At 36.8% G+C, this 16,207-nt stretch overlaps 1 protein-coding gene across 2 annotated transcripts in view; it reads right to left on the bottom strand.

Annotated features, from left to right (window-relative positions):
* The window catches only part of grsm (granny smith), a 63,861-nt gene that overhangs the window by 18,402 nt on the left and 29,252 nt on the right, over window positions 1-16,207 (bottom strand). For both annotated transcript variants that reach the window (XM_068358787.1, XM_068358788.1), the window contains exons 7-10: window positions 11,078-11,256; window positions 8,368-8,504; window positions 5,316-5,479; window positions 4,231-4,341 (exon numbers count right to left, since the gene is read on the bottom strand). In XM_068358787.1, coding sequence (XP_068214888.1) covers window positions 4,231-4,341; window positions 5,316-5,479; window positions 8,368-8,504; window positions 11,078-11,256 — 591 coding nt within the window. The remainder of the gene's footprint in view (window positions 1-4,230; window positions 4,342-5,315; window positions 5,480-8,367; window positions 8,505-11,077; window positions 11,257-16,207) is intronic.

A 16,207-nucleotide genomic window follows, 5' to 3' on the forward strand; every position in this document is an offset into this window, starting at 1 on the left:
TCTTTAAAATTCACTCGTGGCACAGTTCCATTTCAGTCTGTATCCTGCTTGCTCTTTGAGGAAGGATTGTTATCCGAGGTGTTTGTTGAGAGGACCTTCCTTGAAAGGGAGTAAGAGTCCGGGCAGTTTTGACACCCCAATGATGCCCAACTTCTTTGTCAACATTCTTGACAAAAATGACCAAGAAGCAAAGGCAAAGAGGAAGACTAGCCATGACTTAATCATCCTTTGTGCAGTTACCCTAAGGGTACAGTCATGATCTTTGCCTCCAGCTGCTTCTCCCTGACTGGCTAATGCATGAGGTACAGTAGAGCCAAGATGGGAAGGAGAGGATGCCTTAGGGCCCCTGCACACAGGCCAATTTCTAGTGGATAGTGGCTGCCACAAAAAAGTGGAGTGGGAAGCTTTGAATACCCCACCATTAAAATTTGGTTTGTATGTGGGCATCTATAGAAAACACAAGTCACCGTCCACTGAAAAGTGGCCCACGTGCAGGGGCCCTTAATTTCCAGTATCCTCCTCCAGTTGCTGCAAATGTTGCGATACCTGTCACACCATTTAACAAGGTGACATCAACCTGGAATAGAGTAGTGGATTGTAAAAGTCATTTTGGGATGAATACCCCATTACCCTAAAGATTTTCTACCTTCCCTCACTAGCACTCCGATATTGTTCCATTGCTCCCTCTGAAATCACTAGTAGTTCTGAATTTGGTGGCAGAAGGGAGATCAAGGAAAAAGAATGAAATAAAATTATTTGGAGCGGGTTCTCTAGAAATAATTCGAGATGGTTCTTCAGAGTTCTATGGTGGGCTCTTCCCTGGTGGATTAGTCAACCATGGGCTGGAGACTGCTCATCAATCTCTCACTATTTGAAATTTATTCATCTAACTCTGGAGACTGAAAGTACCATATGGTTTGCTATTAGAGAGGACGAACATGTTTTTTGGTAGACCTGAAGGATATTTATTTTCAATTCCAAATGTCTATCCTTGAGTCATATGGAAGTGCCTCCACTTCATACTCACGAGAGTACTGTACCATTTCTAAGTCCTGGGCTTTAGAGTATCCACCTCTCCCCACCTTTTCACTTTGATCTCAGCTTTGTGCCACTTAAATGGAATCGGTCTGTTAAACCATCTTCACAACTGCCAGTTGCTTTGGGTTCAGTCATGATCTGGAGATCTATGTGAAAAAAGTACCGACACAGCAGCAACTATAGTCTTCTCTTCAGAAGATATCAGCAAAATTGGAGAGGAAATGCACTCATTCTTACATCAGCAGGCTTCAAAAGGTAGCACAACCTTTCTCGTAAAAGTGAGAGCTTCTGACTTGGATGTGGCAATGTCCTCTGTCACATATTTCCTTTAAGAAACTCATTTCACACAGGCATCTTCACCAGCAATTGCTTAAATAGTGTTTAAAACGTCGCTGGTCGATTGAGAGCGAGGTTCCAAGCAATTTGTTCCAGTGGAGTTCTACTGTGCACCCCACCCCCCAAAAAAGCTTCTGTTCTCGGATGCATCTAAGGAAGGGTGGGTCGCATACCTGAGGGCTAAGTAACTAATAGGGTATGATCCTCAGGAAGTTCTTGCATATCAACCTGTTGCAAATGCTATCAGTTCACTACATCAATGTTATGATGATGAGTGACAACACTACTGTTGTACCCAACATCAACAAGCAAGGAAGGACTGTCCCTGTCTTGTACAGCCCTTGTGAGTTGACTGGGTGCACATCTGGGAAATGCACAAGGCAAGATTCATTCCATATTTGTAATAGCAGAAATGCTCAGTTGCCAGGGGCAAGATGTAGCTTTGAAGAGGTCCCTTTATCCTAACGTGGCCACACAGGACAATCCTAGTGTTCTGTTTCATATTTCTGACCCATGGGATTGGTTTAAGGACATCTATGCTTTTCCCATATTTAACTCAATTTACTTACTAGTCAACCAAATATTCATCACAATAGGCCTCCAGATGACTCTGGTGGCTCTCAGATGACCACTAGAAAAGGTCCTGCTTTTTTAGCCCTTTTAGTTCAGCTCCTAAGACAACTACTCATTGGAAAACTGTTCTCCGTCATCTGCCTCGTCATAGGTGCCTTCAGTCCGTGATGTTATTTACACTGGACTGATGGAGACTTTACAGCAACTCCTCCGAGTGCAAGGCTTTTCAGAGGGACTGCTCAGATATTTGGGTACCTAATACAGTCCTCTACAGATTTGACATCATTTGAGTATTTTTCTGATCATATCTCTGGTGCAGGTTATGGACCTCCTCATTCCAGTCTCCTCTAAGAGAAGTGCATCTTAAACTGCACAGGCTTGTGCAGACTTCTGAGAAACATACACCTCTGTTCCTTGTGGGATTTGTGTTTGCTCATGATGAGCTTCAAGCAGTTGTACTCACCTTGGAACCTCAGCCCTTGCAATGGGTATGACATGTTCTAAAGTCTTTAGCCGTATCCAATACGAAGCTTTGAGATAAGCTTTGGAAAAAGATCTGACTATTATTATACTATCTAAGCTAAAACTTTAGTTAGGAAAGCAGGATGCTCTATAAGCCCAGGGCTCCAATAGGGAAAAATAGGCCTGTGAGAAAAGGAAATAAATAAACTACAAGGAATGAACAATTAAAATAAAATATTTTAACAACAGTAACCATTAAAATACAACTATCATATTTAATCTATAAAAAGCAAAAAAAAAATAGAGGAAGAGAAATAAGATGGAACAGTGTGCCCGAGTGTACCCTCAAGCAAGGGGACTCTATCCCAACCCAGCGGAAAACCATGGTACAGAGACTTTGGCTAACCTTCACCCAGAGAGTTGGCAAGCTTTTGGCTTCAATCTGAAAGAGGTCCTCTTTAGTTTGATCCTGAGTTTGTGGCAGAGACCCATCTGTTCACAATACGAGGTTAGTGTCTTTCTACATCTCCCTCTTAGGAGGCTTCTATGTTCTGCACAGGCTCTACTGTGTTATTTTAGATGTCTCTCCACTTCAGTCCTGAGCTCTAAAACATTTTACTTAGCACTGACAGAAAATGATATTCAAGAACAATATTTCTTTCAAGTTTCATGAGATTATACCGTAGTTGTGACTATACTTCAACCCCTGAGAGGGTTGTATGTCCAACTTGGGTAAGGGCTAACAAAATTAGGGCTATCATGTCCTACTTTACATTTGAGAAGCTCTTAGTGGCTCAAGAATCTAGACAAGTATGCTAATGCCCGACAAACAAACTTTACCTCTCACATGTGAGATATACCCTGGGTCCTCTGGTGTTTAGTCAACAGGTTATGTAGACAGCCTAGCTCTCACGCGAGACAAGGTGCGACTTGTAATAGATTGCGGTTTCGGCATCTAGGCTTCTAACCTTCTTTCTTACTTCTCTTTTAGGGGTGCAGCAGTTATGAGCTGGACTGGATAGCAGATGCAGGCAAGTTTTATAATGGAGTAACCTTTACAGCAGATCTGTTAAAAAGTTCCCCATTCTCTCAGATGAGTGGGAGGAGGGATAGAATTATTCAAACCCATTTCTTATAGTTATGTATACATTTGAACATATCCCATATGATGATATGGGTTCTCCTGTAAGCGAGTTATATATATTTTTGGTACGTGCCTAACTTATGTACAGATCATTTGGAGGGTTTACGTCTGTAAATTACACTCCCTGCCTCAAATTCCAGGCTAGGTCATAAGTGTCTTGCTCACTGATTGGTAGGTGGGGCATTTCAACACCTACTAGTAGCTATAACTACCCCATTTTATTTTAACTGCATTTCCAGTTTAGCTGAAGGCATACTCCTATTAAAGGATTTAAGTTTGTATAGTTAAGAAAAATTAATTCTTTTAAAATTTAAGATTTTGTCTTGAAAAAAAGTTCAAAGCACAATGTGAGGTATGATGAAATTGATTTCATCATCATCCTCTCCGCAAGAATTTCTACTTTAGGTTAGGAAATAGCTAAAAAGCTATTTACTCATTCATCTAAAACTATTCAGTTTACATAATTATATGTATATAGTTTTAATTATAGAGTATATCTTTTCTTTCATACATTTCATAAATTTATTATTTGACAAAATATAAAGACTATCTCATTGGATAAATGGCTCCATTCACATTTTACAGCTGAATTTATCTTACTGTGGGTCATCATTAACCCGCAAGTTATTAGTCAAAATCTTCTTATATTCTCAACATAAACAATACTGTATACTTACACAATGGACTGGATAGGCCATGTCAACATGAATCCAGTTACCCGGAAAATCAAACCCTAGATGAGAGGCAATAAAAAGTCCAGCACAGCTAGAAGTTGCATTGGAACGATCCTGAAAGAACAACAATATCTAGAGAATGGCAATGTTTCACAACCTCATGATCATAAGACCATTGAAAGACTTTCGAGGCAGTCTCAGTAAATTTAAGGACTTATTATATTCTGCTTCTTGTTCACTTTATAAGCATGCTTTATTTCAAACTAAGTTTCAATGTTATTCTTTCCTTCACCAAATAATTCTAAAACACATGGAAATAATGTAATCTACTCTACATTCCCTCAGGGCGCAGCTTCTAAAATGCTATTTCCATTTATTATTGATAACTGAAAAATTTTATTTAAAAAGATACTTGTCAATGAAAATATGACAAAAATCAAATGTTCAATAAATATATTTCAATACTTTTCAAAAATTTCTTTGCTATATGCACTCAGAGCATGAGCTTTTTGGGTGGAAAAAAAATAGCCCTCATGGAATCGCCTAATAGCATCATATAAATGTTTTTTTACTCTAAAACATATTCATACATGAATATAAATATGTTACAAGTGGAGAGGGGGTGGAATCAAATTGAATCAATGTAAGTTTTGGATTAGTTTTTCAAAAGAATCAATAAATTCAAAAATTTTCACTAAATAAATTTTGCTGATCACCATATTTACTAGAATGGAGTAAATGTTGCTGTGCTGTAACATTATTAAAAGAGGAGTGGGGTGTGTGTTGACATAAGAAAAACTTATTCATGGGGAGGTGGTGCTGTGTTGTCCCAAGGACTTTCTGATTAAAAGATAAAACAGGGGATCCAATTCAACTTGAAATACTTTAGAAATATCATCTTCCATCCCAGGCCATCTTTCAACGTGCAAAGCAAGGACTCAGTGTCTATAAGGGAGAGCTACGGGTTGGGGAAAAAAGTAAAAAAAAATATTAATGAAAGAAATGCTATGGCATTACAGTAAGGTTTTAGCTGGGGGAAAGAAGCCAAGAGATAAAATAAAAATCATTGAATCTATCTGATTACTAACTGCAACAGAATTCTTCATATCTGCAACAGCAGATGCAAATTCTGCAAAGTGAAGTTCTGGTGAGTATGGAAGAGGATGGACTAGATCACCTGAGATTTGACCTGCACTTATAATGGCTTCTTCCCAATCTTGGCTATTTGTTAAAACTGCCCCGTGGTACTTTCCTGGAAAAAATTTAATGTTACATTTGGTAAATGATATATCTGCAGATTTTCTGCTATTAATTATTACATTATTATTTGCACGAATACATTACACATTATACAATTTTCAATTAAAAGGGAAATGTTCTCAGACTAAAAGAATGAGAAATATTTATGCAATAAAACCCAAAAATTTGTATTGCTTGGATTCCCTTCAGGTTAAGGCTATTACCTATTCTATTTAATTTCTGGTGCTCCAAAGGAATGACTAAACTGTTAGCATATTAAAGTTTGGAAAATTAAGTATTTTCAGCATTAGTTAACATCAGGAATTATTAAGTAACATTCTATTAAAGTTGATAGTATATAAGTAATGATAAAAACAAACAAAAGAAGCTAAATAGGTTGAGGCCTATCAAAACTTGACTGATTGTGTGTGCAGTAGAACGATGCTGGCATGTCACAGTCGTCACCATCCCTATTATAAAGAACTAGCCATCTACTCTGAATTGACCCCTGAACTAAAAGCAAGTTTCACTAGAAATAGAACTTAAGACTTTCAGTGACGAAAAGTGAGGCAGTTGGACTTCTCATAATGGCAATTTAAATTGCAGTATTATCCCTGTTCAGTAATTGCTAAAAAATCCAAAAGGCAACTTAAAAATCACATCAAAACTTATAAACAATCTGGAAGAAGAGGTTTACTGTACATCAAACTAATGAGACAGGCAAACTGGTATAATTAAAGGGCTTGGACACTGCTTCTTACCAATAACTGCTAGTGTCTCTCATTAGTAGGGGCATGTGTCTATGGAAAGGAACAAGAATTTTCTTTTAAGTTTAGGGGTAAATGTTGATAAATCAAGCTTTTAGAGAAGCAATATGAACATCATGGGAGGCTCATAGAAATAGTAGATTATTTCAATACCTACCTGCGATTCATGTGCTATTCATTTAAAGAAAGAAGTGCTTGACTAAAATAAAATGAAAGATAAAACTTTTCCCAAGTAAAAGGAACAAAATAGTAAACAGTGTCCTACATAACCCAATTCCTTCCACATTATGAACGTATACAGAAAAACAGTTTACACCTTAAGTAGGGAGGCAAGTGGGAACTTGCACAAATCCCACTAAATATTGAATTAATTTAGTTAAAATATTTTTATTTTGATAAAATTACCTGAGAATCATGTTTCCCTTTTCAAGCCTTTCAGATCTCATTTCTGGAAGACATGTAGTGAAAACCATTAAAGTGGATAGAGTGAAAACATTAGAATGGGTAGATATCACATAAATATCACTATATTATCAGGATATAATTCCAAAATCCTATTCACAAGTTTACAAAAAGGAGTTTCCTAAATTTATTCCTTTGATTGTAAGAATACCTGATTATACTGTAAATGTGACATTATTGAGCTGTACATTTACCTTTAAACTCCTTGTTATGGAAATTCATGGGTGGGAATCACATTTTTAACAGGTGCAATAGTAAACTTTGGCTATAAGACAAGAGCCCTAAACATCCTCCCTTTGTCAAAAGTAACAAGATATACTAATTCTTTTCTTGGAATGTAAACAACAAGACTTCCAGAACTCATGTGATGATATTTAAATCTTCTTTGGGAACTTTGCTATGACCTGAGAACTTGGCATTAGAAGGAAACTGTTTGAATGCAGAGTTTGGTGCAATAATCTTAAGAAAATCAACTTCCTTGTTGTTTTTTAATTTATTTTTCTAAAATTTCCAAACTCTTCCTCTGAAGAGAAGAGAAACTTTCCAATATTAAACGAATCAACTTATGCTCTAAATATGGGGAGTTTAAGACCCTTTCCAAAAAACTAAATGCGGAATAAGCTCATAAATATTTGAAACCACAATAATAGGATGTTTAGAATTTTCAAGTTCCGTTAAACATACTTGAAGATATTCCTATTTTTTTTAATATTCCAAACCCAGCACTACTAATAAAGCATGAAAATTAAGAGGTAAAAAATAAATATAAGCATGACTTTGAATGAAGAGAGTAAAGTATACCAAACCTAGTACTACTAATAAAGCATGAAAATTAAATGGAAAAAAGATAGCCATGACTTTGAATGAAGAGAGTAAAGTATGAATATAAAAGCTGGGAGGTTAGAGAGGATTATGTGCTTGTTTTTGTTTGTGATTCAGTTAATGATAGTGAACATCTTTCAAGAGAGAGAAGTTCCAATATCTTATGAGAAATGGTCATGGAGGGAGATTCTCCTTCCAGGCAGTCACCACCACCTCCTCTTATCTTCCTTATGCCAGCAACAACCTCCTCCTCCTCTCATCTCCCTCATGCCAGCAACAATCTCCTACTCCTCCTCTTGTCTCCCTTATGCCAATAACAATTCTCTTCAAAGTTAATTTGTCAATATATCTTTTTTGATAGAAAATTATTAAGATCTATAATTTGTTCACTACACTCCAAAAGTCTTCAAAAAGAATATGTGGAATATATCGATTGAATTTCCTTTAATTCTTATGAGAAGAATTGTTATAGGATATGAGCTCTTTAGGTTACAAGCTCGCTTTTGGAATGAATTGAAACTCTTAAACTGAGGTAAAACTATACCACAAATGTGGAGATGTGTAATTTACAATGAAATTGCCCTTTGGATTTAAGAACAAACATGAACAGATTCCTACGAGTCAAATACCAATTCAAGAGAAGGTCAAGTCTCTTTTTTTTTTGAGAACCTACATAACCAGGCTCAGAATCTAATATTACTACTACAGTACTATACAATTTCATAAAATTGCAGTTTGTAAGTCTGCTACAAATTTACACTGACTGCCAATGATGGTAATTTATTAAATACAATGCTAATATCAATACTCTGAAATCCCTCTGGTAAAATTAAAAATATTTTAAACTCACCAGTGGCTGTTCCCTGAGCACCAGTTAGAGTTGCCAAGTCTAGAATTGTAGTGCAATGCAGATCTTTAGCTGCATATGCTACACCATCACTTAGGACTAACCGACCCTCTGCATCTGTATTGTTTATTTCTACAGTTCTGAAAAATCAATGTATACTGTACACTGTTTACCTCTAATATAGGGACAAAAAAGGCAGTATAAACCAGGTTCACGGCAAGATTAGGAGAGAGGGCACCTTATGATGTCCTTAATCAACTAATAGAGAGTTATGTTGGGAATACAAATGCCAAAATACTGGAGAGATTTAAATAGATATTTCATTTGAAACTAAACTTGAGCCAAAGATCTTTTAAAATTATTCAGTTTTCCTCAATAAATATATTCAGAGATGCCTTTCCAAATGTTTCATTGTGCTAAGCTTTCTTTGTTTCCAGTATCAATGATTGAAATACAAAAGATGAACTGCATTTTAGTTACATGAATATCTATGACATAACATATTAAGTAATATGTTATTTAAAACCAATTTTCTATAGATGAGTATAAAAATATTAAAGACGGCACCTCCAGATAACTGTACAAATATCATTTTAACAACAAGCTACATTGAATATAAATAATTTTGACCCAAAAGTTATATAAATGTGATTAAATAAGTATATTTAGACTTTCCTGTTACAAATTAGTTCTAATCAGCAAGAACTCAATATATGACTGGGTGTTAGGTGGTAGGAACAGAATCCCCTAATAACTTCAATAAAACTGAAGGTTTGTCCTGTGCCTGTATAAAAATGTAGTCATTGGTGTTTTACATATGTAACAAAGTCAAAACTGAAACATAGTTGCATGAAAAAAAACTACACTACCAGTGTCAAGCATTAAATTTTCATATCAAGTCAACCATCAAGTAATTATATATGAAAAAATTATACTGATGTCTATGAAGCTATTTTGACATTACAGAATCGTACACAAAAATGTAGGATCATCCAAGATAAATGATTAGGTATAACCCCCAAATTAACCTGGCTTTGTTTTCCTGAGATAGGCAATTTGTGCAGAATCTCTAAATGATATGATTCCATGATTTATAGGAGATTAAGGTTACTCTGTACAAATAATTTAATTTTCAATACAGAAATATGTCTTTCAACCATTTTTCAGATATTAACTTTTATAGTGTCCATAAATTCGAGTCTTAGTTTTAATGCCCTATTATAAAAATATTAATGACTTTTCAGTGAAAAGAATTGTTCTAAATTATTTAGAAAACTCACAAGTTTTGCCTCATATGCAATTTGTTTGGTTTGGGGTGTGTTTTGACGGGAATCAGAGAAAACTTGTCTGCAGTCTGTCCCTTTAAATGACAGATGCAACGGATAAACTTGTAATTAATCAGTGCATTAACCCTTTTACCCCCAAAGGACGTACTGGTACGTTTCACAAAAGCCATCCCTTTACCCCCATGGATGTACCGGTACGTCCTTGCAAAAAAATGCTAAAATTTTTTTTTTTTTTCATATTTTTGATATTTTTTTGAGAAAATTCAGGCATTTTCCAAGAGAATGAGACCAACCTGACCTCTCTATGATAAAAATTAAGGCTGTTAGAGCAATTTGAAAAAAATATACTACAAAATGTGCTGGGAAAAAAATAACCCCCTGGGGGTTAAGGGTTGGAAATTTCCAAAAAGCCTGGGGGTAAAAGGGTTAAAAAATTTAAACGGGTATGCATTTTGATTTACCTTAATTAACATATCCTAAAAAATCTCATATGCATTTTGATTTACCGTAATTAACATATCCTAAAAAATCTTATAAATTTTTAGAAAAGGATACTAGACTAAATGGGTATGAATATGTTATATTAATATAAAAACATTAAAACCAAGACACTAATTTACGGACACCCAATATAAAATGATTTATCCTCTAAATTATTTTGAACATGAGACAACGTAGCTTTTTTTCTGCAAGACAAAGTGGTTTGACTATATGTAATATAATCCCAAAATATAAAATAAGAACCAGAACTTGGCAGCAATCTAAATGATAGCTGACCTTTAAAAAGCTAATACAATACAGTAATTAACTTTTCATTCAAGTTTATGTATGGAATACATGTAAATATAACACAAGAATTGAAGGATGATACAATTAGTCACCCATTTCTTCAAGCAATATGACAACCAGTACTCCAGTACAATCTTCATAAGCTATCAGCCATGAGTTAAGGGGAACCAATTGAACCAATTATTATGCCACCTCTTTTTCCAAAGTCAACTTAATTTGAAATGGAAGTAATATCTACTGCAAATACTAGAATGAGTCTTTAGTTAATTGTTTGAGATTCTGGGATCTAGCCTTGCATATACAGCAACAACCAGTACCTATGTTATTTGTACGAAGGTAAGTATGAATGGGCTGATTAATAGTACATGGATTTATCATGAAACAATTTTCAATTATCAAACAAACAAATGGACTGGACTTGAGTAAATACAATTATATGCCATACACATTAGTAATAGTAAAACTGGTATAAAACCGATAATTAATCCTGGCTTGTTTATACCAAAAATATATCGACTAAAATCCGAGGTTAGGTCAGCCACATATCAATTTGTTGAACTCTAATATTGAATTATTGGCTATGAGATGTATGATGCAACTGAAACAAACAACAATTGAACAAATCAATATTTTAGTACCTTCCTGAATAAAGCGTATGAATATCGTCTGGCTTTGTTGCAGTGGGTCCTACTGCATTCTCTGCTAGACAAAAAATGGCATGGAGGTTCTGGGTAAAACCTGCCTGAACAGCCAAATAAAATGCTCCTAGTATTGCAGCAGCACCACCACAATCTCGTTTCATACCAGGCATACTAGTCTGTAGAAAACAGAAAAATAAACACCTTACCAAGTTACGAATTACACAATAACTCCAGATTTAAATTTTTTTATGGTGTATGTATCTTTTCTTATAATAATTCATACAAAACGATTATAGTGGACATGATCTTCCTAAGTAATTGAACTTTACATGTTCAAACTTGGTAAAAAAAAAAAGCTTTTGTCCTAAGTAGAATGACAATTTCATTTCAGAATTTATCTGTTGTTATTATCATTATCTCCTGTATTATAATCCTGTGAGACATCAAAGAGGTGGAGCTGGGGGGAGAGTGACTGCTCCCCGCACTCTAGTTTTGGGGTCTTTGAATGTGCGTGGATGCAGTACGATAGAGAGTAAGAGATGTGAGATTGGAAGTATGTTTAGGAATAGAAAGATGGATATCTTGGCTTTGTGTGAGACAAAGATAAAAGGGAAAGGTGAAGTGATGTTTGGTGAAATGTCTGGTAGAGTGTCTGGGATTGAAAGGGGAAGAGCAAGAGAAGGTGTGGCTTTATTGCTGAGTGAATGGATGACAGGTAAAGTAGCGGAATGGAAGGAGATATCATCTAGGTTAATGTGGGTAAGGGTTAGGTTGGGTAGGGAATGTTGGGCTTATGTCAGTGCGTATGGGCCAGGTTGTGAGAAAAGTGAAGAGCGGAATGAGTTCTGGAATGAATTAACTAGGTGTGTAGAAGGACTGGGTAGAAGGAATTATGTAGTTGTCATGGGTGACTTAAATGCTAGAGTGGGCACTGGAGAGGTAGAAGGTGACATTGGGAAGTATGGCATACCAGGTGAAAATGAGAGTGGTGAGAGACTGGTAGATATGAGTGTTGAGCAAGATATGGTGATAAGTTCTATTTTTTTTCAAAAATCAAGATAAAAACAAGTATACATGGGTAAGAGTGTCAAATGGAAGAGTGGTAGAAAGGGCGTTAGTGGATTATGTGTTGATAACTAAAAGAATGTTTGGAAGATTGAAAGGCGTGCACGTGTTTAGGGGTATGGCTAATGGTATGTCTGATCATTTTTTTGGGGAAGGAAAATTAGTTGTAGCAAAAGTGTGGGGGAATAGAGTAGGTGGGTGTAAAAGGGAACTAGTAAAGTTTAAAGGTTGAAGAGCTAATAAAACCGGGGGTAAAAAGTATTTATCAAGAAAGGTTGAAAATGGCATATGACACAGTGAAAGTAAGAGAACCAGGTAATTTAGAAAAGGAGTGGAAGTTGGTAAAAAAAAATTTTTGTTGGGATTGCAAGTGATGTGTGTAGCAAGAAGTTTGTTGGAGGCAGCATGAGGAAGGGCAGTGAATGGTGGAAAGGAGTGAAGGTAAAAGTGGAAGAGAAAAAGAGGGCTTTTGAAGAATGGCTGCAGAGTAATAGTGTAGAGACGTATGAAAGATAGAGAGAGAAAAATGTGGAAGTAAAACGCAAGGTAAGTGAGGCAAAAAGAGCAGCTGACCTGAGGTGGGGTCAGGGATTGGGTCAGTCATATGAAGAGAATAACAAGAAGTTTTGGAAAGAAGTGAAGAAAGTAAGGAAGGCTGGTTCAAGAATTGAAGAGAGAGTGAGAAATGGAAATGGAAGGTAGTTAAAAGGAGAGGAGGCAAGGAAAAGGTGGGCGGAATATTCTGAAAGTTAATTGAATGTTGAGGATAACAGGGAGGCAGATATAACTGCTGTAACAGGTGTTGAGGTGCCAGTGATGGGAGATGAGAATGAGAGAGAGATTACAAGAGAGGAAGTGAGGAGAACACTAGATGAAACGAGAGTAGGAAAGGCATCTGGTATGGATGGTGTGAGAGCTGAGATGTTGAATGAAGGGGGTGTGACTGTACTTGAATGGTTGGTGAGATTGTTTAATATGTGTTTTGTGTTGTCAATGGTACCAGTAGATTGGGTTTGTGCATGTATTGTACCACTATATAAGGGTAAGGGAGATGTGCCTGAGTGTTGTAATTCAAGGGGTATTAGTTTGTTGAGTGTAGTTGGAAAAGCGTATGGTAGAGTACCGATTAATAGGATTAAGGATAAAACAGAGAATGCAATCTTAGAAGTACAGGGTGGTTTTAGAAGAGGTAGGGGTTGAAAGAATCAGGTTTCTACAGTTAGGCAGATATGCGAGAAATATTTAGCAAAAGGTAAGGTGTATGTTGCGTTTATGGATCTGGAGAAAGCGTATGATAAGAGTTGATAGGGAAGCAAGGTGGAATGTGATGAGGTTATATGGAATTGGTGAAAGGTTGTTGCAAGCAGTGAAAAGTTTCTACAAAGGTAGTAAAGCATGTGTTAGGATAGGAAATAAAGTGAGCGATTGGTTTCCGGTGAGTGGGGCTGAGACAGGGATATGTGATGTTGCCGTGGTTGTTTAACTTGTATGTTGATGTAGTGGTGAGAGAGGTGAATGCTCGAGTGCTGGGATGAGGATTGAAACTGATAGACGAGAATGACCATGAATGGGAGGTAAATCAGTTGTTGTTTGCGGATGATACTGTACTGGTTGCGGACGCAGAAGAGAAACTTGGCCGATTAGTGACAGAATTTGGAAGGGTGTGTGAAAGAAGGAAGTTGAGAGTTAATGTGGGAAAGAGTAAGGTTTGAGATGTACGAGAAGGGAAGGTGGTGCGAGGTTGAATGTCATGTTGAATGGAGAGTTACTTGAGGAGGTGGATCAGTTTAAGTACTGTTGTTGCAGCAAATGGCGGAGTGGACGCAGATGTACGCCAGGGAGTGAATGAAGGATGCAAAGTTTTGGGGGCAGTTAAGAGAGTAGTGAACAATAGAGGGTTGGGCATGAATGTAGAGAGAGTTCTGTATGAGAAAGTGATTGTACCAACTGTGATATATGGATCGGAATTGTGGGGAATGAAAGTGACGGAGAGACAGAAATTGAATGAGTTTGAGATGAAGTGACTAAGGAGTACGGCTGGTGTATCTCGAGTAGATAGGATTAGGAACGAAGTAGTGAGGGTGAGAACGAGTGTAAGAAATGAGTTAGCAGCTAGAGTGGATATGAATGTGTTGAGGTGGTTTGGCCATGTTGAAAGAATGGAAAATAGCTGTCTGCTAAAGAAAGTGACGAATGCAATAGCTGATGGGAGAAGTACAAGAGGAAGGCTAAGGTTTGGGTAGATGGATGGAGTGAAAGAAGCTCTGGGTGATAGGAGGATAGATATGAGAGAGGCAAGAGAGCTTGCTCGAAATAGGAATGAATAGTGAGCGATTGTGACGCAGTTCCGGTAGGCCCTGCTGCTTCCTCCGGTGCTTTGGTTGACCACAGAGGTAGCAGCAGTAAAGGATTTAGCGTTATGAAGCTTCAACTGTGGTGGATAACGGGGAGGGCGCGCTGTGACACCCTAGCAGTACCAGCCGAACTCGGTTGAGTCCCTTGTCAGGCTGGGAGGAACGTAGAGAGGAGAGGTCCCCTTTTTTGTTTCATTTGTTTGATGTCAGCTACCCCTCCCCCCAAAAAAAAATTGGGGGAAATGCCTTGGTGTATGTGTGTATGTATGTATGTATGTATGTATGTATGTATGTATGTATGTATGTATGTATGTATGTATTTATTTATGTATGTATGTATTATTATTATTATTATTGCTTACTAAGCTACAACCCTAGTTGGAAAAAAAGGATGCTATAAGACCAGGGACTCCAACAAGGAAAATAGCCCAGTGAGGAAAGGAAACAAGGAAAATAAAATATTTTAAGAACAGTAACATTAAAATAAATATCTCCTATATAAACCATAAAAACTTTCACAAAACAAGAGAAAGAGAAATAAGATGGAATAGTATGCCCCAGTGTACCCTCAAGCAAAGCGAACTCTATCCCAAGACAGTGGAAGACCATGGTACAGAGTCTATTGTACTACCTAAGACTGGAGAACAATAGTTTGATTTTGAAGTGTCCTTCTCCTAAAAGAGCTGCTTACCATAGCTAAAGAGTCTCTTCTACCCTTACCTAGAGGAAAGTGGTCACTGAACAATGACAAAAGCCAGACAGTACTACATAAGACCCTTCTCTCTAGTTACGGTTCTTTCCCTTTGCCTACAGAGACACCGAATAGTCTGGCCTATTCTTTACAGATTCTCCTTTGTCCTCATACACCTGACAACACTGAGATTGCCAAATAATTCTTCTTCACCCAAGGGGTTAACTACTGCACTTTAATTGTTCAGTGGCTACTTTCCTCTTGGTAAGGGTAGAAGAGACTCTTAAGCTATGGTAAGCAACTCTTCTAGGAGAAGGACACTCCAAAATCAAACCATTGTTCTCTAGTCTTGGGTAGTGACATACCCTCTGTACCATGGTCTTCCACTGTCTTGGGTTAGAGTTCTCTTGCTTGAGGGTACACTCGGGCACACTGTCCTATCTAGTTTCTCTTCCTCTTGTTTTGTTAAGTTTTTATAGTTTATATAGGAAATATTTATTTTGATGTTACTTTTCTTAAAATATTTAATTTTTCCTTATTTCCTTTCCTCACTGGGCTATTTTCCCTGTTGGGGCCCCTGGGCTTATAGTGTCCTGCTTTTCCAAATAGGGTTGTAGATTAGCATTTAATAATAATAATAATAATAATAATAATAATAATAATAATAATAATAATAATAATAATAATAATAATAATTCCTAGGGTGAAAAATTGTTTGGTAATCTCTGTGTTGTCAGGTGTATGCAGACAGGAGAATATGTAAGTAATATGCCAGACTATTCGTTGTATGTGTGGACAAAGGGAAAATGTACCGTAACCAGAGAGAAGGATCCAATGTAGTACTGTCTGGCCAGTCAAAGGACTCCATAACTCTCTAGTGGTGGTATCTCAACTAGTGGTTGATGCCTTGGCCAATATACTTAGTCATATAATTTTAATATAACTGTTTAGTTTTTTTAGCTATTTTTTTCCAGATCAGATTTTTCCGCAGTGGGCTGCATCCATATTTAGGCCCTT

This window comes from Palaemon carinicauda, chromosome 35, assembly GCF_036898095.1.
Source record: "Palaemon carinicauda isolate YSFRI2023 chromosome 35, ASM3689809v2, whole genome shotgun sequence".
NCBI classification, from domain to species: Eukaryota; Metazoa; Arthropoda; class Malacostraca; order Decapoda; family Palaemonidae; genus Palaemon; species Palaemon carinicauda.